This window comes from Epinephelus fuscoguttatus, linkage group LG19, assembly GCF_011397635.1.
Source record: "Epinephelus fuscoguttatus linkage group LG19, E.fuscoguttatus.final_Chr_v1".
NCBI classification, from domain to species: domain Eukaryota; kingdom Metazoa; phylum Chordata; class Actinopteri; order Perciformes; family Serranidae; genus Epinephelus; species Epinephelus fuscoguttatus.
In genome coordinates, this window is record NC_064770.1 from 6,552,770 (window position 1) to 6,578,837 (window position 26,068).

Below are 26,068 nucleotides of genomic sequence, written 5' to 3' on the forward strand. Positions count from 1 at the left end.
TGCTTTGCACACTTCCTATTTTCAAACATGGAAACAAACAGCACGAGAGGAGCAGGATGTGCTGCACGCACCGGGGGTCTCGAGCTCACGGGTAACAAAAAAAAAGGAGGAGGGGGTGGGTGGGTGATGAGGGATGCGGGAGCGGATGCTTGCGGGTTGGAAGAAGCCGCCGCCGACTGTCGTAAAAACAGCAAAGAGGAAGACGGAAAAGGAGAGGAGAGGAGAGAAAGAGGATTCAATGCGGTGCGGCGCAATAAAAGAATATGACGGCAATAAAAGTTTATAGCGTATAAATTTCTGAAGGTTAAGAACTAAACGGCTGTAAAGCAAACACGCCGAAAGAAAGAGAAGGGGGGCGAGGAAAGACACACAGAGAGGAAATATTAGAGGAAAAGTTTCAAATCCCCCTGCTTGATAATTTATTTGGTGGTTATGGTGGGATTGATAGGCGGCGAAGACAGAAGAAGAGAGCAAATATTAGTGATGGGCTGCCTCTGGATGGCAGACCTGCTAGACTTGAGAGAGGCAGTGGGCTGGTGGAGAGGCCTGGATATGCAGGAAGAATCCGTTTTCAGATACAGTGGGATCTCATTTGATTTCGTGCTACTGTTGTATTGCAGTAGCGTGGAAGAGTCTCCTTCCTCATCTCCTCCTCTTCTTTTCAGCTTTGGGAGTTTTATGGTTTTGTAGCCTTTTGGCTCTATGGGGGCATTTTTTGCACTGTGTGTGTGTGTGTGTGTGTGTGTGTGTGTGTGTGTGTGTGTGTGTGTGTGTGTGTGGTGTGTGTAAGCGTTGTCTCCTGTCCGACCTCCCTTTGTCTCACTCAGATGCATCCTTAAAACGGCGGCTGTAAACCCCCTGAGAAAAAGACAACACAAAAACACAGCCAGACAGCCCGACACGCAGGGTGTGTTGTGGCCGGCTCCCATGCTTCTTTTCCGGCGTAGGGGGCACGGCGGGGCCGGGGCTGGGGCTGCACAGCGGGGGGGAGGCAGAGAAGTGTTTACGTGATGTTGAACCTTCTGTGGATTTTTACCTCCACAGCAGCTGTCTGCAGGGTTTTGGTGGATTGGCGCGGGTTATTATTATATTTTTAAAATGTCGCGTTATTTTTTATCTGTGTTTTCACCGTTATGAAAGAGTTCATATTTCCACAGGGGAGAAACTGAGGACCTGAGGCTGCAGTGTCTTCAGATAATGGTAACAACCACTTTTTACAGTCTGTTTACAGCCTGTAATTTAGCAACCTGCACACACACACACACACACACACACACACGGGTCCCACAAACATAAAGGCGATCATAATAAAGGTTGCTGGTTTGTCTGAGTTGTGCTGGAATCGTCAGATAACGCAGTCACACTGTGTCCACGTTCCAAAGCTCCAAAGCTCGACCTGTTCACGTGCTCTTTCTTTTCTTAATCGTTTTACAGATTATAACACCAGCGATGCATGTGTCAAATTTTCAGAAACGTCAGTGGGTTAGGGTACGGTTTCGTTTTGAAACAGCGTTTTAAAATGGAAACTATCTCCGTACACACGTGCGTTTAGGCACCGTTTTAGTAACAATCTGAATTTACAAAAATAATAACAATAATGATGATAATCTGAATCATGACGTAACCAAAAAAAGAATCATAATTGCAATCAATAAAAAAGTCCGAATAAAACATTTACTTTGTTTTTTTAATTTTTAGCATTTTTTATTTCATTTTTATTTTATTTTTTTTTTACATTTCATTTTATTAGTATTTTGTATATTTTTTTTTAATTTATATGCGACATATGTAAAATATATATATATATATATATATATATATATATATATATGTTGTAACATAACCGCTACATATATAGAAATATAGTTGAGTATTATATTTAAGTCAGTACATAAACGCCACTAACTGACCCACATAACCCCTGGATGAAATGCTAACATTTCTAATAATATATAAATGTGGACAATCTAACTGATTTAGCTTAAAACAAAAACAGTACACTGTGTGTTTATGCTCATATGGCATATAAATTAATTTATTGTGTAGTATGATATAGTGTAGGCACTGATTTAAATAAAAAGCGAAAACTCGCGTTTTTACAACTACAGCCTACATTAAGATGATTTTCTGTTGTGTTAGTTTATTTGTGGCCCTGCTTGGGATAAAAATATTTAAAAAATAGTACAGAAGGGGAACAATTCTAATTTTTTTTTTAATTTCTTTTTTTTTTCTTTTTTTAAAAAAAATTCAATATCCGTGATCTAATGTTTAGGGCAGAGTTCGACTTTAGATGTTTAACAGCCAGAATGAAATATATAGGCCCAGTTAATTTACTGTCACGCCGGTGCGATATTGATCCACACTGTGTCAGTTTTTTAGTGTCAGGTTTTTTTTGTGTTAAATCTAACATGTATGAGCAAGACTAAATTGTGTTTGCATTCTTTCCCTTTACCTTTCCTGTCAGACATCTCCATGAGTCAGGCATGTCTAAATTCCGGAAATCCCAAATCAACCCTCACTCCTGGCCTCCAATTACGACACGCAGTTTTATTTTAAAGCCGCTTATATAGCTTTATGTGCGGACTTACTAGAACTATAAAGCCGCATTAAAGGCAGACTTCCCCCCGTGGCTTTCCTGTAGTTGACCGCTTGATGGCGCTCTTGCTCCACCAATAACACAGACCCCGCCTGAGGCTTTGCTTGCCTTTATGGAAGACTCACACATGTATGGGCTCCTTTAAGGGGGTGAAACTTGCCGTATTCCTCTTCTTAATGCATTCTAAGAGGGGCATTTTTAAGAAGAAGTGAGGTGATTATGCCACTTTCTGACTTTGCTTTAGAGCATCCTGACATTTGAAGCAGTTTCGGGTCATTTTCACTCCGTACAGGGGATGAAGAGGAAGGGTTGAGGCCTTGGAAAATAATATCCCATAGGCGTGCAGGATACGTATGGGCTGCCAGGAAATGGTTATTTTTCCTGGTGCAAAATTCACATCAAGGACGATCGCACCTTACCCACTCACTGCTTATTATGCAGGCATAGGCGCAGGGATTGTGAAAGGGGTCAAAGTGTTTTGGTGCCAGAAAAATTTTCCTCAGGTAAAAATGGGAGCAATATTTACATCAGCGCATATGGGATACACAGAGGTCTTTATGTAGGCTACACTGCTGCTGTGGCCAAATCCATTCTCTCCAGTGTGAAGATGTTGTAGATAGTGTAGGTTTGACGCAGAGGACGTGACGCAATAAGACCTGAGGGGTGAAATCTAGTTTTTGATTACTCTTCCTTCATATTCATTGCAGTGAGTGTGGGCACGGCTCTGGTGCTCATTTGGCCTCTTATTGTTTTGTCCAAGTGTGTTTACTCTGCAGAAATGACCCGATAACAGGCTTTCACGGTCTGCCTCTGACAGCGTGGATGTGCGGACAGTTCTCAGGGCGCGTGAAAGCTGTTAAGAAAAACAACATCACATTCTCATATCACCATGCAGACAACAGATCTCATAAGAAAACACTTTATTGGAAGTGTAAAACACTGCGCAGTGACGGTGAAGTGAAGTTTCAATAAGATCATATTCCGGGTAATAAATTGGAAAAATACTGCGGCAATTACTCCTCGGAAAGTCGAGCGTGCAATCAGCTGATTTACCACAACTCAGTCTGTAATTCAGGCTGGCAACGTTTGGGCCTCTTGTGTCAGCGCTGTATAATCTAAACAAATTAAATTCGGGTTATGGTATTTTTTATTTGGCTGGTGTGGGCGCGCCATGGACGCAAAACAGTCGATATTGGAAATAAATTGATAGCGCCAAAACAAAATATTCAAAAGAGGAAATTCTGATAAAGGTCTCACATGCGACTGTGTCTGCAGGAACCTGGGTCACCGATTTATTATATTTGATTTTCAAACTTTCAGGCCTGTTGTAGACACAAACTGTAGGCAATTCAGTCTGCATCTAAGTAGAAATAACTGCACAGTTGAGTTGTTTGGGCTGCACTTTAGGCCATCTTACTTTTTACGAGCGCTGGCTGTTCTACAAGGCCGAGCTTAACCTGTCCACAACTTATCCCTCGTTAGAAAAGCCCTCCTACAACCTCAGTTTACATTCCAACAGGAAAGACCACAACCGTATGGAAAACACGGGGAAAATGACAATTAAATACCGGGCAAGGATGAGGCGTTTACGGCCCCCGGTCGCGCAAAGGGCGCGTCGTAAAAACCCTCCTTTTTGTTTCTCCGCCGCACGGATGTAAACAAGTAAACACTGCCCCTCCGCTTTATGGAGCTTTATAGTTTGTTAAAGCGTTTACAGCCACTTTCTCCCAGCCTATAACCCTCCCCGGTCCTCCTTACATGTTTATGGAGATCATATTTATAAAAGTATACGATGATCAGAGAGCATGCGTCCAGGAGCTCGTCTGTTTTCTGACCAGCAAGCAGTCAGATTGGAATGGAAGACAAGAAGAGGCTCTGACAACTAATTTTAAAACCTCAATTACATTTATAGGCCAGTACTTGTTAAAACCAATACCAATTAGGAAGCGCCAGCCCGCTACTCTCTCTCTCCTCGGTCTGTGTTAACCTCTCTCGCCCAGGCTCCCTGACATTTTCGGGCCTCATTCACTTCGCTCCCGTGCAGCCAGCCGCGCGCTCTCCTTTAAGGATTCAGGGGGAGAAATGAGAAAGAGCAATTAATGAGGGAGATGCTCTCAAAGATGCAATGCAATACATCCACCCCCAACCCACCACCACCACCGCGAGCATCACCACCCAACCTCAATCTCAGCTTTAAAGTAAGAAAAAAAATCCATCTCTGCTTCCTTTGGTTGGTTAGATTGGTGTGTGCGTGCTTATGTGTGCGCACTTGATCAGATGCAAAGCGGCAGAATTCTCATTACCACCACCCCCCTCCCCCCAATCCCCCCACCCATTGCTTGATGCTGCACCTATTCTCTTTCACCCCCCCCCCTCCTCCCTCTTCTTCTTCTTCTTCTTTTTCTTCTTCTTCTTCTCCTTCTTCTCTCTTTCTTCATTCTCTCACTCCCTTTACATTATCACAGGAGCGCGGAGCTCCTCGAGCCGACGCCGGGAGACTATCAAGGCTTACATGCGCGTGCGCGTACAGGCGCAAAAAAGAAAAAAAGTGTAATAGACCCTGTATGTGTGTGTTTGTGTGCACTCGTGCACGTTGGTCTGTGTGCGTGGAAAAGCCAATGGGATGAAGAGCTGATAATAGATGCAAATTATCCCTGAAACCGACACACACACACACACACACACACACACACACACACACACACACACACACCGGGGCCAGGAGGAGAGAGAGAAAGAGAGGGAGAGAGCGCGCGCGCGAGAGAGCCAGAGAGAGAGAGAGAGAGAGAGAGAGAGAGAGAGAGAGAGAGAAAATATGAAACAACTCATTTGCAGAGGAGTAAATCACGGAATACCCGTTTGAGAGCGCGACAGGGCTCCCGCTTACAGCGCTAACACCGGAATTGTGATGCGCACGAGCCCTTCCTCCTCCTCTACTTCTCCCTCTTCTTCTCCTTCCTCTTCTTTTTCTTCTTCTTCGCTGGAGATTTTATGGAATCGGTGTGATTGTTGTTGTTGTTGCGGTGGTTGTGGCTGTTACTGCTCTGGCTGGCTGTCGTTACCGTTACTCACACCGCTCGTCTGTTGTGGCCGTGAAGGGAAACACCACAACAACGGTCACCGACACCGGCGGCAGACCTGCCTCACTCTCTCTCTCTCCCTCCCCTCCGTCTCTGTGTGTGTGTCGGTGTTTCTCTGCCTCAAAACGCACGACAGAAGCAGAAAAAAAGAAAAAAACAATTGAGAGCCGCGGGTCGCTTCCTTCAGTCCCACTCTGACTCTGCCGAGCCGAACACAAACTGAAACAACAATAAACACCAACACAAAAGATGAGTTCATATTTCGTCAACTCGCTCTTCTCCAAATATAAAAGCGGGGACTCGTTACGTCCGAACTACTACGAGTGCGGTTTCGCGCAGGACCTGGCCGGCAGCCGGCCCACCGTGGTGTACGGCCCGGGCTCCGGCGCCACCTTCCAGCACGCTCCGCAGATCCAGGACTTCTACCACCACAGCGCCTCCACGCTGCCCAGCAACCCGTACCAGCAGAGCCCCTGTGCGGTCACATGCCACGGCGAGCCGGGCAACTTCTACGGATACGACGCCCTGCAGCGGCAGACGCTTTTCGGGGCCCAGGACGCGGATCTGGTCCAGTACAGCGACTGTAAACTGGGAAGCGCGCCGGGGCTCGGCGGCGAGGACGCGGAGGGAACCGAGCAGAGCCCCTCACCGACGCAGCTGTTCCCCTGGATGAGGCCGCAAGGTGAGGAAATGGATAAACTGGCTACAGTGGTTGTTTCCGTCTTAGCTTTTTCCCTTGCTCAAAGCGAATCTTCTTTCCCGCAAGGTGAGTGTCCATGTTAGGAGCAAAGCTGCTATTCCTCCAGGAGAGGCAGACAGAGAATGTAGAGTCACAGTGAGGAGGAAAGAGTGGAAGAAAGTTGGAAAAGTGATTTTAAAAGTAACAATAGGAGCAGGGTAATTTGAGCTTCCTGCGTTCAAAGCGCGTTTATGGTTTTATTGGCAGCACCAAAACTTGTGAATGACTTTAGGGTTTAATTGCCCCGGCCATATACTGAGAGAATGGCCGGGAAGAGCCGGGATAGAAGCTCAGAGAGGGAGAAAAGCAGTCAAAAAATAGGCTAGAGATGGTGAGGAGGAGGGGGGACCTATTCGTGAGAACCCCCCCTCCAAAATCTGAGAAACCCCTGCTTAGAGCAGATGGGAAAGAGTTGTTGGAGGTAGTTGTTTCCAGCCGCACAGACTCATTTTAGACATGCAGCTCTGACCCGGGTTAAACTTTTACTGCCTCTTTTTGCTTTTACGACTTGCCTGTGGTCTCCGGGATTATTTGGCTACACGGTGGCCAGTTCCCCACAGGGTTAAAGCATGGGGAGGGCAGTGCATGTGTGAATGTGTGGGTAGAGAGGATAAGGGGAAAATAAGAGTATTCTTACTCTGATGTAGCACCTTCGCAGCGTGTGTGATGTGGAAACTCGCAGGCCTGTCTGATCCATTGATTCAAATATCAAAATCATGCCTCAAGTATCGTCCGCGTGCGTCAGTGTGAACATAGCTTGCTTTTGTGTCCTGTGTGAACACTTAGTGGTCTTCGTGTGTTTGTGGCACGCAGTGTGTGAATATATGGATCAGGCCCGATTGGCTCAACACGATCAGATTATAAATCTTAAAGAAATCTAAAAATATTTGCATTATAGGAAAGGCGAGTTTATAATTGATGGCCTAAACCAACAGCACAATAAGACTGATTATGCAAGACGGCATTTTTGTGTTAGAGAGACATAGACTTAAATGTAGAGAGAGAGAGAGCAGTGAATGGATTGACATGTATAGTAGCCTATTTTGTTTGAGCCCATATTTCTTAGGCAGTGCTCTCTGTGTGTGCGCGCGCGCGCGTGCGTGCATGCGTGTGTGTGTGTGAGTGTGTGAGTTTATTGCTTATGTTCTCGGTTGTATTTTTTAAAGTGGGACAGCAGACGGGTTATAGCCTGTACAGGACTTTTGTGGCTTCATGATTATGACCATAAAATAGAAAAATAATAAATAAAAAACAGCCCAGGTCTGCATTCACCTCGAGCTGCTTTCTCTCCACCCATATACGACATACACCTGCTACAGATAACAGTAATAATAATAGCTAATTCACATTTACGCACGTTTTATAAGACTATGAACACTTTTCCTCCCCAGTGCCTCCCAGCAGTGTTTGTGCTGCATCTCCTCGTGTATCTGCATTGAAGATTTTCTGTTTGTGCGGCCTGTAAATTGTCATAATTTACATCTTTAAAGCCTCTGTTATATTTTCCCAAACACTTGTCCCCCCCCTTGCTCCCTCACGGCTTTCCAAATCATTCCCAGCTTTAAATACGAGCGGCCACACTCATGCGCGGGGCTGAAACGACTTCTTAAGAGGTTTTGCCCTTATTTACAAACGATGACAGTGATTAGTCTCATGATTAATAGTTTTCCAACAGTGTACTTGGGCTTAATGGCGTGCCGGTCCGGCTGCAGGCAGCTCCGATCATCCTGGTGGCCGAAAAGTCAAAACAGGAAACCAGCCGCTCAAGTCTGCGCCGCTGAAGTCCGAGAATGCTGCACTCACTTACAGCCCGTGCGCGATTTGATGGGATATTATCGTTGCTCAGCGTGAGGATTTATTAGTTATAATAGCAGAAAAAGGCGGACGGTGTTTCGTTGGTAAAACGGGAGGATGGAGCGCAGCGACGGAGGCGGTTATCATCCCCGTTTACCTCGGAAACCCCCCTTTAACGAGGGGGTACATTTCATAATTTGTACTTTAAAGAGGGATATCGCCTCCTCCACACCTTTTATATTATAACCCCAGCACCGGAGGAGGCTCCTACCCACAGAATATGTCTTGAAATACTCCTGAGCCCCCAAGCTGGAGGTTTAATATCCGAGGATTATTCTAAACTCGTGAATATGAGCCGTTTTACGACTGTTACCGCTGTGGATGGAAATCTTCATAAATCATCTCGACTTTAAAAATGAATATAGAATAAAATCTGATTAGGCCGAAGAATGAATGTAATGGTATTAGTGTCCTTTGCCTCGGATCTCATTGGCATCTGTTGTCGAGTGTAAACCTCGTTTCTCCTTTCTCCAAAATGTCAACTGCCAAGTGCCATGCATTTGTTTAGGGCTTATCTAATTGGCTTTGTAAAGGTTTCATATATAATAGGTCTTAAAAATGTTTCACTATCCCAAGGCTTGTAACATTTTCTCCAACCGTAAAAGACCAAGTAATCCTTTAGCTGACGCTTTGCCAAATAAATGTATTCCTCCAAAAGCGCAGCGCACTGACGCAGCCAGGGTTGGGGGTTAAATTCCCCGTGCATGTTGTTCCGTCTAAAACCCTCCGGATCAAAGCGTCCGTGCTGTCATTTTATCCGGGAAAGTGTTTCACATTTCCCTTAATTCATGGCTGGTGACAGCAGTGAATGTGGCGCCCACTTCCCTTTAGTCCCTATAGCACGAAATCACGGCGCCAGCCCTGTGACAGATAACACATACAAGACATTTACATCACTTACAAGTTCATGCATTTCCATAAAGACTCCCTTGTCTGCGTCTTGTGGCTGTTTTACCATAAAAAGCAGTCCTGTGCCCGTAGACGGGCGCAAGATGTGAAAATGCAATGAGAGCACGAGTCACAGCATCCTGGACTTAAGTTGGTAGTAGATATATAATGGATATTGAAGATATTTTTCACCCTGTACCTGCAGGCTTTTATAATGTGATCAGTGGAGATAGACTATAAAAGACTTGTATGTGATTATAGCACTAAATGCGCTTCCATCGAAGTCATTACCCTGTCCCTTAATTTAATTCAGAAACTTTACTGTCCTGGGAGGAGTGTGTTGGTGTGTGTGTGTGTGTGTGTGTGTGTGTGTGTGTGTGCGTGCGTGCGTGTGTGTGTGTGTGTGTGTGTGTGTGTGTAGGGGATCAGCTCAGACCAGAAAGCTCCCAAGAGACTGTTACTCTCCAAAGACAGTGTTTTCTTTAATTTCCTTGACATATTTGAATTCCTACAGTTCTGCGCACGTGCGTTACCCTTAGCCTTTTCTTATTAACACTAAAGTCAAACCTGCCAATCGTGACAAATCTCATGTTCTTTTTCTTCTTCTTCTTTTTTTTTTTTGTTTTTTAATTTTTCTTATTTTACTTCACACCCTTATGATCACTGGCTTTTGCCACTGGACTCATTTTATGGTACAATAATCAAAGAAGATAAACAGTTTTATGGAAATATAATCACAAATGTCCTGTATGTGTGAACTGTCGGGGGTTCGCTGCTCGCGGTTAAATGACTCAGTTTTATTCGCTCCTATATACTGAACTAACGTCTAGTTTATTAGGAGCGTTGGAACATTTTAATGAGGAAGCAAGCATCGCGAGCATCTTTTCTTTCTTACAATTTATCTAAAATCTGTCTGTTATCATCCAAATGTAAGGTATAGGAGATATTTAAAACAAAATAGCTTGGAAGGACATCTTGTCTGTCTTCTCTTGCTTTATAAAATCCAGCTGAATGATAGAATTTCACATATTAATTATTCAAAGAAGTCATGCACCTATGCTTGTCCAGCCTGTGCGCAGAAAACACACAATATCTGACCTTGTGTGTTCATATTAAGTATTTATGAATTTTATATTGCGTCTGTACACTGGGTTCTCTGCCTGTGCTGTTTCCAGATTTCACTTCAGCAGAGTACTGATGACCTGTTGATAATAATAATATGTCTTTATCTTCACTCGGCATCGTTTGCACCATTTCTAATTAAAAGTCTGTGTTTGTCATGAGAGGAGGCAGCTCTGTCTCTCTACTCTGATCCTTTCGGCGCGGGGTCTTTTTTTTCCCTTTGAAGTGTTTACGATGTATTTATAGCATTAAATATTCATGTGCACATTTGTAAGTGCTCAGTGCATTTGTCTGTAGGTTTTCTCTTTTTATGTTAATAACTGCAGTCACTGTGTGCTGTGGGCGAGTTCCTGACAGACTGAAAGAGTTCTTTGACTCACGTCTGAAGAGTAGTAGTAGGCTAGCTATCTTCCTGTGTGTGTGTGTGTGTGTGTGTGTGTGTGTGTGTGTGTGAGAGAGAGAGAGAGAGAGAGAGAGAGAGAGAGAGAGAGACATTAAAGTCACATGAGTATCACATCATTTTTCGACACACGCACTGAACACTAAAAAAACTGGACTTGTTTTTAACATGTCGCATTCCAACATTAACAGCATACTCGATCTGACTTGAGAAAATCCCTCTAATTTACCCTCCTACGTTTTGGGGATCGCAGTGGCAAACCACAGACAAAGATGACCATGAAAGTCAGTGGGATTTGTTGGCATTATTCAATAAGAATATACTTCCTCCTAACACCGATGAAATTAACAAAAGATCATTGTAAATGCAACCCCACTTGTACCGTCACACAGTCAAACACAACCATGCTAAAAATCTTAACATTTTCAAATTTTCTGATTTTGGAAAACTATCATTACATCACAGGTCATAAAGTAATGTGGACACGATTAGTCAGTAAACCCGCTGTTGACTGTCGTCAATCAGATCATTGATTTATTATCGATTGCTTATCATAAAAAAGCCAAACAATCTTTTTGCTTGTTTTTATTATTTTAAACCCAAGTATCTCTGGTTAAGACTCCTGGTTAGACAAAAAGTTGTATGATGACGTCACATTGAGTCTTTGGGACTATTTCTTCCCATGTCTTCACCTAAAGCATACACTATCAATCGATCATTTATTGTTTTATTATTTGATTTAGCCCACCATACCTGCATAAGCAAAAGTCGTGATTTTGCAGTGACCGCTGGTGTTGATTTGACATGTTTTTTTCCCTCCCCAGAACACAAGGGTGTAGGTTTTATTTCACTTCTGAGAAGGATACATACAAAGTGCGGCGGGGGGTTGCCAGAAAATTTTGAGCGTCAAAACACTTGATACCCCCCATGCTGGTGGAATTTTACGCACCGATTTCTGGCTTTCCTGCACACATTTCTGGTGTGGATGTCTTTAATTTTTCCAAAAGTCTTCTGTTACTTTCTGTTATTGAGAGTGGTTAATCCAAGCGTCCCCCCAACCCAGAACGTCAAAATGTACGTTAAAAATTCAAGCCTTCTCGGAATTAACGGTTTGAATAGCCTTTTTTCATTAACGCAGCCTAATAGGCCTGAAGGTCTGTTTGGTTTTCATGCCATGACCACCATGACATGTTAAGAGTGTAGTCTTGCCTCTAATAATGTCCCCTCCACTCTCCCGTGTCTCCCCTCTCTTCCCCTCACCCCCACCCCTCCCCAGTAGCTGCGGGTAGGAGGCGGGGCCGGCAGACCTACAGCCGCTACCAGACCCTGGAGCTGGAGAAGGAGTTCCTCTTCAACCCATACTTGACCCGGAAACGCCGCATCGAGGTGTCGCACGCGCTGGCTTTGACGGAGCGGCAGGTGAAAATCTGGTTCCAGAACCGGAGGATGAAGTGGAAGAAGGAGAACAACAAGGACAAGTTCCCCAGCAGCAAGAGCGAACAGGAGGCGGTGGAGAGGGAGAGGAGGGAGAAGGAGCTGCGTGATGGCAGCGGCAGCGGAGGCGGAGAGGGTGGTGGTGGAGGTGCTGAGGGAGGAGGAGGCCCCGTGGCGGTGGCGGGCACGGCGGGGCCACAGGCCACTGTAAATGAGGATTGTTGCGAGAAAACCCACAAGCAAATGTAAGGAGGCAAGCGGTGAAATTAAGGGGAAGAAGTGAAAGAGGTGGAGGGCGAGGAGGGTGTAAGAGTTGGACAAGAGGGGGTGAGGGGGGGTGGGGGTGGGCGAGGGGCTGTTGTTGTCTTAATCGAAGCCATTGGACTGCTCCGTTGTCTCCACAATTCAATTGATGGAAAGGAACTTGAGTCTCCAAAATGGCGACTGGCGGGCCGGACGGACTGGAGGGGCCTCGCGCCTCTGTCTGCTGACTGTAAAAACCGCGGGAATTAAAAAAAAAAAGAAACAATGAAGCAAGAAAGTGAACTAAAAAAATACAATTGATGAGGGCGGGGGTGATCCATCCAAGTCAAATAAACATAGTCTACTCTAGTGTTTAAAACAAACAAAAAATGAAAGAAAAATGATAGCTTCCTTTCTTTGTGGAACAATTATTGTGGAAACATTTCTATATTGTTAGAAGTTTATCATTAACAATTTTATCTTTGGCAGCTGTATAGTTTTTAAGTTAAAAAAATGATGATGGTGCACTTTTTACTGTACTTCTCACTTCTATGTTGTTGTTGTTGTTATGGCAATGATTGATTGATGATGATGATGATAATGATGATGATGACGTAGCAATTAATGAAATTTCCAACAACATGAAACTGCCTATTTATGCCGTTTTAGTAGGTCGGGTCTCTTTTTTACACACTCTAATTGTCGTTTCTCGTTTTAGTTCGTTTTTTGATCGATGGTGTTTGTTTTATGTTGTCTTCCTTTTTCTCTTTTTTTGGGTAAAAAGCATGCGCACAGTGCAGATTAAAAAAGAGAACATTCATAAAAATAAAAAGGAGGAAAAAAATGTAATAAAATGTTGCGTTCTGCATTTAATGTGAAACAGAGCTCTGCTGGTGAAGGTTGATTTCCTGGATGTAATCTTTCACTCATGTTTCGCTCGATGATGATCAGTTGAGAGTTGGAAGTTCGAAGTCAGAGATAGAAAGAAACAAAGAAAGAAAGAAATGTCAGAGGAGTTGCTTCCCCCTTTCGTTTTACCCACACTTACTCCCCATCCTTTCCCTTATTCTCCCCCTTTTTCCTCACTCGCCTCTTCTCCTTTCACCTCTCTCCTTCCCTCCCCACTTCTCACTGTACACTCTGTCAGCACCCAGACTGATAAAACCGTTCAGTTCACGAGGCCAAACATTTAAGCCTCGACTCGGAAATCTCCTCTTAAAACAACAGACGACCCCCGCCCCCCCCACCCCCCATCCTCCTCACACCCATAACCGTCCACCCACTCACACACACAGAACCCTCAGCCTATCCAAACATCACTTTATTTATTGCCTGGTTCTCCACCTCCACTTACATTATTACAGGCCTCTATATTCACTATTACGCTGCCTTCCATCATCATCAGGATGACGACTTGAGGTCGGATTGTTTCCATATGGGGAGATCAAACACTGAGCATGCATATTTAGCAGCATCTATCTTAATACGCTGGACTATAGCTTGTTATTCAGACATTATGGAGCGGCATATCCCAGTGATATCAAAGCACCAAATATTTATCCGATCAGGTTTCCAGTTATTAATTGGAAAACAGACGCGGGATAAAGGAAGTCAAACACAACCGGTGGAGTAGTTTGCGTGTGAGCCTCATTCAGGCACAGACAAAGGCCGCAGACTTCACATACAACCGGAGCTGCGTCCACCAAATAATGATAATGACGTAAGAGTGCACACTAATGCAATTCGTTTTATGTTAACAGTTGCAGCTTTTCCCGTATTATTGTTGAGCAGACGTGAGTTTAAAAAAAATGTGTCTCTGTTGTTTTGTTTCCACATAGAACAAGTATCTTATACTATACAACAAGAAGGCTAGTTTACAAACATGTTGAGTAATAACCATCAGATAATTCTGATAGAATAAGATAATTTTTAGGTGTGCCAACTCTGAAGATAAACATCCAAAGAAGGATTGTCAAACAGGCAAAGTGGACAACCAAGAACTAAATCCCCAGGTTCATTTGTGTCAGCCGGCTTTTGCTCATCTGATTTAATGCATATTTGTGTGATTTTTTTTTTTTTTTTTTTTTTTACACTACAGCACTGTATAAACAAAGGCAGGTTTTGTTTCATGTTGTAGCCTTGCCTTTCAGAATCTAGTTTGGTCTCGCTTATTATCATATTGTGCTCACATGGTGAAAGCTCAAATTGCATTTAATGAAATGAGTGCAGACGATCTGGGATTAGGTATGGCGGGAAGAGAAAATTGTCTTAGGGCTCCTTGTGAGACTTTATTCCAGCCATGCGCACATTTGAAGTGTCATTGTCAGACATTTGATGGCTGTCTCCCTCTTGATAAAGATTGGTGGGCCGCAATGAGAAAACGCCTAGGACATTACATCGCAGACAAAATATGATACGTTGTATTATATATATTAGAATATTGTCAATTATCCAAACCATTAAGGACAATAGATAGAGGGATGATGATAATGATGCCATCGGGGTTATCGGTGGTAAGACTGCAGATCAGAATTCGAAGATATATTGGGATTTTTACTCAAACGCTATTTTTTAAATCAATGTGGTGAGTCTCTCAGCCCATGACAGTACAGTTCTACATCGTTGCATTACTCCTTTAACTTGAGCGGCCTGCTCAGTGGGATGTGGACATGATGTTCCAACTGTTTGAGGTAACAACAACAGGGACATGGCACTTGCCCTTTTGAAAAGGTAAATGACTTTGTGGCACCGTGTAAAAAACAAAACACACATCCTGAGGGCATGCATGAGCACAGCCGCAGAACACACACATTGGACAGGCTCACAGTGTTTTCTGGATCTGGCAAACAAATAGCCCCCTTTCTTTCTAATCCTTTAACTGCTCCACAACCTTCCCATTAAAAGCAAACATCACTGCATTTTTACGCACGCATAACGTCGGCCTGTTAAGCATTACACTCAGCGAAGAGATTGTATCCTGCTGAACTTGTGCTGCCTGGCGGGGAAAGGTCAACGTCACGGGTACGGATCTAAGCACCGAGCCGACCACCTGCACGCCAGGTGAGTCTCCTCTCCCTGCGGGCAGGATTCAGTGCCAAATCAGACAGACAAAGGCGGAGGTGATTAATATCGAATGCCTTTGAGTGTGGAGACACATCTACACTTATACCACCAGTTCAGATAAAATGTGCTTCTTCTTGTTCTTCTCCTTCTTCTTTTCTTGCAGGATTATAAAATAGATTGTGTTTCTTCGTTTGTTACATCCAACATCAACAATGCTTGCTTCCAACACCTACTCAGGTTTCTAGTTTTGTGTGCCTAGCTTACAGCTCTAATATTTCAAGAACCATGACACAACGGTAAGAAATATTAACCTGCAATTCTTTATGTTTGGATTATTAGTTAAATTAAATTGGAGTGGGGCCTCTTGTAGCCACAACAGCTGCAATCTTTCATTGTGAGCGTTATTGCAGAATGATTTTCAAACTGACACGTCTGACTGCTTCCCTAAACGTCCCTCTTTTCTTTATTGTTGTTTATACCGTTTTCATCTATTACTCTGCCTGCAGTCACCAGTCAGCAGCGGCACTCTGTAGGCAACTCTGGAGCAAACAACAGCCTGTTTTGTTCTGCTGTGTGGGACCCTTTCTTCTGCATGTGTGGTCTCGAAAAAGTACGAGTTTGGGATAAGACGACGTTTGTGGAAAACAGAGGAAATCCATCTTCTCTTTTAGGCTCCTCAGCAACTTTACGCACGCGCCTAGAGCCATTCCATTCCGAGTCCAATCAATATCACATCTAGTGTTTTCCGCTTTTCGCTTCCAACCCAGCAAACACACAGTAAAGATTTAAATTTGAGTTGGATGTTTGTCAGCCTCAGCCGTTTTGTTTTCCAGCTCTACATGCGCTTGGTGATTAGTGGACACGTTCCAAGCAGCTGCGTATTGATTGTTTAATATAGATCGTGTTGTTGTGCTGTACTGGCTGTATTGTGTGTGTGTGTGTGTGTGTGTGTGTGTGTGTGTGTGTGTGTGTGTTTGTGTGTGTGGGGTCACTCCCTCTGTGTTGCAGCTAATTTCTACCATGATAATATTGCATCCCTGAGGGAAACCCCCGTCGGCCATTGGGCATCCTGACATCACATGGACCCGAGGTCACGTGGTCCGCGAAGCAGAGGGAGGGGAAGAGAAGAGTGGGGTGGGGTGAATTTTTGTGTAAATCTAGACAGTAATGCCCTGCCGATAATTCACGGTGCCTCGTAAAAAGTCGGCATTAAAGCGCCCCGGGCCTACAAATCACCGGCGCCAAATTATGAATACGCTGGACTTCACCAACGCGCTGTTTTCCAAATACCAACAAACCGCTGCGAGCCGCTCCGCTCTTATCTTCAGAGATTCTTCAACTTATTCCTTCCCGACTTCCTCTGCTGCTCCTGTCGTGTCTTCTTCGTGCGCCCTCGTGTCCAGCGGATATCACCTCCATGTCTCCAGTGAGAGAGGCGGTGAGGAGCTCCCTCGCCCTCCCTCCTCGGTTTCTTCATCTCCTTCTTCCTCCTCTTTTGCCCCCTCCTCTTCTTCCTCAGCGTTCTGTTTGTCTCTTTCGGGACTGAATCGCTGTAGCGGGAGAATTCAGCCCTGTTCTCAACCTTTCAACCCCGCCCAAGTTCGCGCAGGGGGGGCATGTAGCGTGCCGGGAGACGGGTCGCTAAGCTCCTCTCCGCAGGGATGCACCGTGGAGCGGTTCCCCGGTCGGCCTCAGCTGTGCTCACTGACCAGACTCCCTGAGCCGGCCTGCAGGAGGCAGAGTTGGCCAGAGCAGCAGCAGTTGGACGACAAGGAGCTAAGGATTTACCCCTGGATGAGAAGCTCAGGTGAGGAGAGAGAAGAGGTGATGGGGATGGGGGTGGAAAAGATATGAGAGGTGATGTGATAATTTGCAGGGCTTCACAGGTGAGTTGGAAGGAGGAGCGGTAGGAGGACGTGACGACAGGGGGTGGTGGTGGTGTGTGTGTGTGTGTGGGGGGGGTGTTCGACCAAATAATTACGTTAAACGCTCTTTAAACTGTTGGCCCGGTTGCGCAGCGGCCACTGCCGGTGGCTGAACTATGCCTTTCTGTCTCTTTCTCTCTGTCACTTTTTTTTACAACCCCCCTCCCTCTCTTTGCAGATCTTTTATGGCTCTGCGACCTCCATAAAACCATAATTTAAGACTTGGTGAATATTCATTAGTATTGTATTTAAGAAGGGGGTAGGAGAGAGCAAGAGTGCCTGGAGTCCCAAATATCCCAAATTGTTTGAAAGTGAAAAAACCTCCAAACAAACTCTTTTTCCTCTCCCGGTGCTCACTGTTATCGCTCATATTCAGTGCTTGGCTCAGCTCAGCTCAGCCTCTCCGCCCTGATAGTCTTGTGTTTCTCTGTCAGTACTATCTGGCCCACTGAAAGCCTATTGTGCTATTGTACTGTCACCACAATCCGCTAATACTATAAACACTATAAATTAGCAGATGGGTTTGATCTTTGAATGCCTGCCCTTTCCCCCGATTGTAAAAGCGGCATTGTGAGACAGCAGCAGGCTGGATGCTGAATAGGTGCAGGGCCTCGGAGCCTCGAACAACAACAAACACACAGCACAAAGAGCATTTGTATGTTTGCGTTAAAATACTGAATGGTAGTGCGTAAAAACCGGGAAATATGGTGAGAGTATTTGTGCGTAAAACGTGCGTAAAAGTGAGGGAGATGTCCCCAGACACGGCAACGTGGAGACAAAAAGGAGACAAGTAAGCTTGTTAAAACTTGCGCGCGCTTTATAAGTAGCTTAGTGAGTGGAGCCCTTGTGGGCGCTCGTATTTTTAGTGGCACGTTGGACTTAAAGTATGTGCGTAAATATGGCTCTTGTGGAAATATGATCTATTCACTCAACTTTTACAGATAGTCAGGTAAAATATTTCAGTGTTACGATGTTCGTTGCTTTAACAGAACTACCACACACACACACACACACACACACACACACACACACACACACACACACACACACACACAGACTCCAGAGCTCAGCCAAGCTCACTCGGAAATTATGTTCAGAGAAATTTGGTCCCTGCTCATATAAGCCTCCTGGCTGCTGGATAGCTTTTCCTCGTCGCCACAGACTTCCTCATTTACATATTACCATCACCTTACTGTAACATCCTCCTCTCCCTCTGCCGTGTGTGTGTGTGTGTGTGTGTGTGTGTGTGTGTGTGTGTGTGTGTGTGTGTGTGTGTGTGTGTGTGTGTGTGTGTGTGTCTGTGTGTGTCTGTGTGCGCGCGCGCGCAAAGCCATGTTTATGAGTTCTTTTCAATCTGAATACTGTGTGATAAGGAGAGTGAAAAAGGAAAGTGGCATCATGAAATTAAAAGTATTTAATCTGCTTGCCTTTCAGACTCACAAAGTCAAACAAACTGGTTTTGGGTCTTTTTTTGTTTTGAAAGGCCAGAGTGGAGACGGCAACACCTAATATGCAATATTATATAAATGCAATAAACGACAGTGAAAAAATATACATCTCTATGACCTGTGAGGAAAACCACTTCTGAGTTGAGGTTTAAAAAAAGAGAAAACTATATTTGCAATATTCAGATTTATTCCTGGCATCACAATGAAATAGAAAGTTCAGGAGAACAAGTAGTACACGAAAACAGGAAATGCGAGACATAGCTCGTGTGTTTTTTCGTGTGTGTTTGTGTGTGTGTGTGTGTGTGTGTGTGTGTGTGGAGGGAGGGGCTGTGGTGGGGTCAAACAAGCCAGCCTGTGTAATGAATTTATAGATTTTAATTTAGATTAGATTCCCGTCCAGTCCAAGATGACTGGAGGGAGAAGTCCCGGATGTTCCCGTTAACAGCGGCGAAAAAACCGCATGAACGCTTATTAAAGCAGGCGCTCGGGCTGTCAGTGGGACGCGCGTGTGCACGTATATAAATACACTGATTAACCACTCGTTTTCTAAGTGTATTTGTGTGTGTGAGAAATGGAGAGCACAATACAGTTCATTCTAGTTGTTGATTGCAGAGAATTCAAACGCCAGCTAGAGCGCGAACAAATCACCGCCGACAGCACGAGAGCAGAAAATTACACACACACACACACACACACACACACACACACACACACACACACACACACACACACACACACACACTTTAACATATCACCTCGATAGGGAGCAAAATGAGAGTAGCACACAGATAAGCACACACTCGCACACAGACATACTCAATCACACACACTTCCACGCTGCTGACACTCAGTCACCCACACATACTGACCGCTGCCATCGATAAGCTGTGGCGCGCACACAGATACACGCAGACGCACACACGAAGAGGCGTTGCAGACAAAATCACGTGAGCAGGAACACACACGGTAGAGAAACATGATTGTGTAGACAGAAGTGTAATTCAAGTTTTTGAAGAACAGCAGGTGATGAGTGCTCTATTTAAATAGGCCTACACTTATTTTAGAGGATCATGGGATTTTTATCGGTACTCTGGCGTTTCCTGTGCCAGACATCTTTAATGCTATGGTAACATAGAGACGAATACAGTATATGTTTGTAAATATATTATATTGAAAGTATTATTTTTTCTCCGCTACTCTCCTCTCAAATTAGTAGACATAGACAGGGCCAAAAAAAGTTCTATGATTGTTTTTTAATTCATTATTTGTACAGACACATATTCATCATATTACATAAATACGCCTAAGAAATAAATAAGATAAACACAAATAAACACTTGAAATTAAAATAAGTAATATAATGTCATCAAATGGACGAGCCAAGAGGGGAAAATGTAAATGTGTAAATGTCTTGCAAAATAAATAAGAATGCAATAAATAAATAAATAGATGGATTTTCCTCTGATATGTATTTTGCTATAATTTGCATTTGCAATTTATCTCCAAAACGATACTGAGGGATTTGGAAAATGAAATTCAGCACGCAACATTTGACCAACTCTGTATGTGTGTGTGTGTGTGTGTGTGTGTGTGTGTGTGTATGTGTGTGTTTGTAAGGGAGAGAGACAGGGAGAGAGAATGATAGAAAAAAATAGAAAGTAAAAAAATTCAGATATAAAAGTGATCATCCTCTGACATTGTTCAAAGTGTTTTATGGGAGCTGTGCTGAAACACACTGGCTCAATCATTCTTAACATGTTAAATACACACTGAACTGTTAGCTGTTCAGTACATTAAAGGTCCAGAACAAGCAGAATTTAGAAATACTGCAGTCATGAGGCAAAGTCCCCCCATCCCCAGCCCTCCCCATTTTTGATTTATATATCTGAAGTTATAATATATGCATGATATTTTCTGCACTTCATTTGCTAACATGAGATTATGTTTCAAAGCCATATTTCATAGACTTCTTGTGTGATGTTATGTTATGAATGAGAGGTCCTTTATATGGTAAACTTGGTGAAATTTATGATTTTAAAAAGTGTCAAAACATGTCTACTCTCTCCAGAGCCTGTAAAATACCCTCCCTGTGAAAACGGAGTGTAAATTCCCCCTTGGTTTTTTAAACCTCAAAATCCCAGGAAAAAATACAGAGGACATGACCTCCGTGTCCCCTGTAGCAGCTCCATGCCTGGTCATATAAGAGCAGCAGTCTTGCAGTGAGTGTAATAAAGCTGTTGCCTGCAGTGCCATATTACAGCCTGGCCTGTGTCTGCATGAGAAGCTTGAAAATCAATATCAGAGTAAATCCATTTTCTTTCTTCAACTCATTTACACCCAGAAAACAGACAGTTGGAGGCTGAGACTTTATGTCCTAAAGATTTATACTAGACACAGGGGAAAGTGTCCGTGCTGCAAAAATGTGGTGAACCATTCCTCTGATAAGAAAAAACAAAAACAAAAAAAAAACATTTTATCTCATAGTTTTAGAGCTCAGCTGGTGGGCTGTACTAAATAAAAAAGTATAAAGTAAAAACATTTAGAGTGAAAGTTGTCCATCACATCATCATTCTGTATTTCCTGTGTTTATACCCTTGTTGCTCCTCTCTTTTGCTCACTGTCTGGTCCGGTGAGGATTTCAACAGAAAATCTTCCATCACTCATTTATGAGGCTTCACTAAACACCAGCTAATGCTGTTAAAGCAGGCACAGACAGCCACAAAGCCCAGGCTGAGTTTTTACAGGCTGATCGTTGCATTTTATTGCAGTGTGAGCCAGGGTCTGTTTAGAGATTCCACAGGAGAACAGCAGAAATGTACAAATCAGAAACCAGAAAGGTACCCTTTATCTGTTTTGTAAAGAGTTTGAGAGTTTCTGTTTTTGTTTTTTCTCTCTCAAAAGAAATCAAATTTAAAAACACTTAAATTTAACAGCTTAACAGTAGCATTCAAAACTCAAACCTTTATCCCCACTGGCATCTCTACACATATTGCACCAACTCATCTGAATCCCAGAGAGTCCTCAGAGGAGTTTTCTATTCAGGGAACTCTACAGAGGAAGTGAGTTTGGACATTTATGTGGCCGGCAGCCGACCTCTGAGCTGTGAAAATGTGACCCAGTTTCTCCTTAACCTTCAGGCATTGCATGACCTCATGAAGAGAGAAGGTCACCATGGTTTCTGTGGTCTTACTCAGCACTGACTCATGCACATTTCACATGGATTTGTTTTCCTGTGAATTAGATTAGTGATGGTCCTACCATGCCTGCTGTAGCTGCCTGACTCTCAGCATGTTCTTATCTCAATTATGGGTCTATTTCTGTTAAACATAGAGAAACAACTACTGGAAGTCCCTACAGAGCACGACGAAAGTCAGATTTTTACTCTTTTCCCCCTTTAATTCACTTCATTTAATTATTTATTTGACCCAAACATCTTCTTTAAGTCTAAACACTGTGAAGTAAATATTGAACACTGGCCCAGACAGACAGCAGCTGAACCAACAGTTAAACCACATCACTGAGTAACTACTCTTCAGTGTTTACAGAGCCACAAGTCAATGTGTTTGTCAGGAAGTAGAGGTGGCAATAAGTGGCTACCAGTGGACACATCCCCCACAATATTTTGAACATGGACATTGTCCCATCCCAGTAAAAACACAAATGTAGCAGATGACTTTTATTTTAATAAAATTAAAGACATTTCCACCATAAATTGATGCAGAAAAGGTCCGTAATGTTGCAAATCTCACCACAATGCAGGAAATTAAGGGTTTGATGCTCAAAATTTCCAGGGAGAGAGTTCCAAAGCTTCACCTTTCATATGTGTCCTCCCCAATGTTGAAACACAACCTAAGACCTTGGACTAGTGGATGCAAAGATACAAGCAGGTTTTAAGAGGTTAAAAGGTTTTATTTATTAATTCAATTTGGAAAGTTGTTTCAAAGATGAAAGTTATTGATAAAGACATTATAGAAGCTTCTTTCAAAAAATAATTTCAAAATGTTTGCAAACATGGATGCATTCAAAGCAAATGCTGCCAGGTTTTGATAATGCCAGTGATGAACCTAAGATATATATATATATATATATATATATATATATATATATATATATTAATGTAATGAAAACTGCCATTAATAACAGAGTCAAAGTAAACCTTTAATGATGGATTGTTTCAATAGTAGCATGTAAGTCAAATAATCCATTAGTGGCAGCAAAGCTTCCCGTAAACAGCTGTAATTTACTTATTAAACCTTTAAGTTAAAAGTCAAAATGTTATGTCTATATCAGGAAAAAAAGACACATAAATTCAGTTGTAGCCTTTTATAGTGCAAACTGCAAATTAAATGAATCACTGTGCTCCAGTCCCTTTTTGTCCTGTGCAAGTTTTCTGTCCTGAAGCTGAAAGGCACCTGATTCTGCTGAGTGATGACTGCATTTTATTATCTTATTATTTTACCTTAACCAAGCTAAAGCAAGTCAGAATTATATAAGAAATGTGTGTATATATATATATATATATATATATATATATATATATATAGATAGATAGATAGATAGATAGATAGATATTGCAGCATAGATAAGTCAAAGCTTAGATATTTGTGAAATTTTCTTTATTTCACCCAAACGAAATTTCTAGTTTCTAGTTAGCCTACAACATTCATGATTACTCTGTAACACATGACTTTATCTGAGCAGGGAGACAGATGTGTTCTTGTCTGTGCAGGTGCAGACAGGAGGCGCGGGCGGCAGACGTACACGCGTCACCAGACGCTCGAGCTGGAGAAGGAGTTCCACTTCAACCGGTACCTCACGCGGCGGCGGAGGATAGAGGTCGCGCACGCGCTCTGCCTCACTGAGCGGCAGATCAAGATCTGGTTCCAGAACCGGAGGATGAAGTGGAAGAAAGAGAACAAGGAGAGCGGTTCTCCAACAGCTGGTTTACCGACGGCTGAATATGAAGAAGAAGAAGAGGAGGAGGAGGAGGAGGAGGAGGAGGAGGAGGAGTGATGACTCGATTGGACACTTTAAGCTTACAGCTGCTTTTTCAACTCTTATTTCTCGAATTACATTTTTACTATAGTGATGTAGAGATAAAAGAAATAAAGAAGTGATTTTTGCCTTGCAGTCAGGTCATCATCCTGCAAAGCAACATTTTAAATTACAGGCATTGTTATGAGCAATCTATGCGCAACTTACACCAATCTCATTATTTCACTATAGAGTTTACAGTTAGATACATTTAGCTCAGGCTAACGAAAAGTAGATTAGCTCAAGCTCAACCACCAACTTCCACCATGTAAACAACAGATTTTAGAGCTGCTCTTAAAGCTAGTGTTTAGCTCCTTATCAGAACAGGGACAGAAGTCAGGCTTTTGCTTTAAATAAATTTCTTCCAATTTTTTCCATTAATAAAATAGAAATAACTGAAATGTATTGATGCTGATATGAAGTATTAGGCTCTTCTTAAAGACCCCGCTTTATTGCACCACATAACCCTTCCTCTCTTGTTGAAGGCTGGAGGTCCACATACAGTAGTGTCCCTTATGACGTGATAACACCGCACCCATCTGATCTGCAGCAGAGGGGGGCAGAATAGAATAAAACAGCAGCACTTCTGGTTCCTGTGGGTACAAAGCTGAACATCAGTGTTAGCCATGCCTACAGTAGCAGTGTGGAATCATTTGATTTTAGGGTTAAGCCTACTGGAATATTACCACTGTGCTCCACTCAGTATTCAAATCAGTCACAAATTGTCACTTTTTTAATGATTAATTGAATAATTTTATTGTATTTTCTGTAAATACGACCTCCATTATATTCTGAATGGGTTTTTAGATGTTGTGGTGTATATTTTTTGTGAAAAACCCCTCCTCATTTATTTAATTTTATTCCTAAAACTGTTCCAAATCACACAAATATCTAAATCAGCCTGAAAATATGACCTGTGTGTGCTCAATAGTCGCTACAGCTCTGACTGTCACCAGGTTGTCTCAGTGTTTTAAGCAAGAATATGGGTTTGATCATGTCTCTGTTTGTTTATATTCAGTGATAACGCTGCTAACCCAAAGATAAAGATTGTGTGCAAGAGAGTACACTAAGTTAAATGGAGGGGAATGGTTGACAATAGTCAGCCAATGACTTCTTGTTTGTTGTGTGTTTGTTTGTACATGAGGTCTAGCTTTTGTATAGCTTTCTCTTGGAATAATTATATGCTTAAATAAGTGCTTTTTGTCTTTAGTTTCTTTATTTGCTCCTGTGTTTTCATGTAGCCTTAGACACAGTACATGTTCACATTATAATGCACATGTAAATAATAATAATAATAATAAAAAACTTTAACTGGAATGTGTTTTGTCTGTTCGTATCCCTTTCATGGAATATTTTTAGTTAGCAGCTTTTAGGATCTTCATAGTTTTGTTGGAAAATAAAACATAGAAATAATAAGACTACAACCACTTTCAAAAAAAAAAAAAAAAAAAAAAGAAAAAGAATATAGACAGTTTAGGACAAGTCATCATTAATAGACAATAACTATGGGAGCACTTAGTTAATCTGACAATGCTCCATTTACATTTAGTTTCCATCTTTCAGCCAGTGTTGGAAAGAATGAGGCAAAACAACAAATTCATGTTTGGATTATTGTCAAATTCCTAGAATAGATGTGGCATACATTTTATTCATGACATATCCAACAGATGTGGGATATCTCAGTTTGGATCACCCTCTCTGACCAGAGGACATTTATATAGATATACAAATAAATCACATGTACAAATTGTGGTTTGTACATGTGACAAATTTGTGACAAATGTTCGATTTTTACATGCAAATATGCCTGATAAAAAATGCCAAAGCAACATCCAAAAATGTTGTGTGTTTTACATAAAAATGTTATTTGTGTTGCACATGTTGGAGAACAAAAACAACAACAAAAAAACAATGTAATGTCCAACTTAAATTGAAATGTCCACATGTGGACTTTTCTGACAAGTTTGACACTCTGAACTCCAACGGTTTCTGTTCACAATTTAAAATATTTTGTTACTTGATATGCCAGATTCTACTGAAGTGCTCTCCCATCAGAAAACAGACTTTTGCACACACACACACACACACACACACACACACACACACACACACACACACACAGACTGCAGCAGGAGCATTATTAAGTTCTAACCATCCTCACTTTGACTTGAGAGTGTAATCATGAGTTTCACAGATTATAAACCACAGTAATGAGTACCAATGTGCTCTTGAAACATCCTCA

The 26,068-nt window shown here is 42.7% G+C and overlaps 2 protein-coding genes across 3 annotated transcripts; both read left to right on the plus strand.

Annotated features, from left to right (window-relative positions):
• Positions 1 to 5,336: 5,336 nt before the first annotated feature.
• Positions 5,337 to 13,514, plus strand: hoxb8a (homeobox B8a). Of its 2 annotated transcripts, none has more exons than XM_049561763.1 (2): positions 5,337 to 6,358; positions 11,956 to 13,514. In XM_049561763.1, the coding sequence occupies exons 1-2, from the start codon at positions 5,926 to 5,928 to the stop codon at positions 12,360 to 12,362; spliced, it is 840 nt and encodes a 279-aa protein (XP_049417720.1). In that variant the 5' UTR covers positions 5,337 to 5,925; the 3' UTR covers positions 12,363 to 13,514. The 2 variants fall into 2 exon arrangements, with proteins under 2 accessions (XP_049417720.1, XP_049417721.1); XM_049561764.1 differs by having other exon boundaries at positions 5,338 to 6,358; positions 11,959 to 13,512.
• A 3,042-nt stretch (positions 13,515 to 16,556) lies between these two features.
• hoxb7a (homeobox B7a) lies at positions 16,557 to 25,950 on the plus strand. Its single transcript, XM_049561761.1, has 2 exons — positions 16,557 to 17,226; positions 23,522 to 25,950. Exons 1-2 carry the CDS (start codon positions 16,668 to 16,670, stop codon positions 23,803 to 23,805), a joined length of 843 nt encoding a protein of 280 aa, XP_049417718.1. The 5' UTR covers positions 16,557 to 16,667; the 3' UTR covers positions 23,806 to 25,950.
• Positions 25,951 to 26,068: the final 118 nt, after the last annotated feature.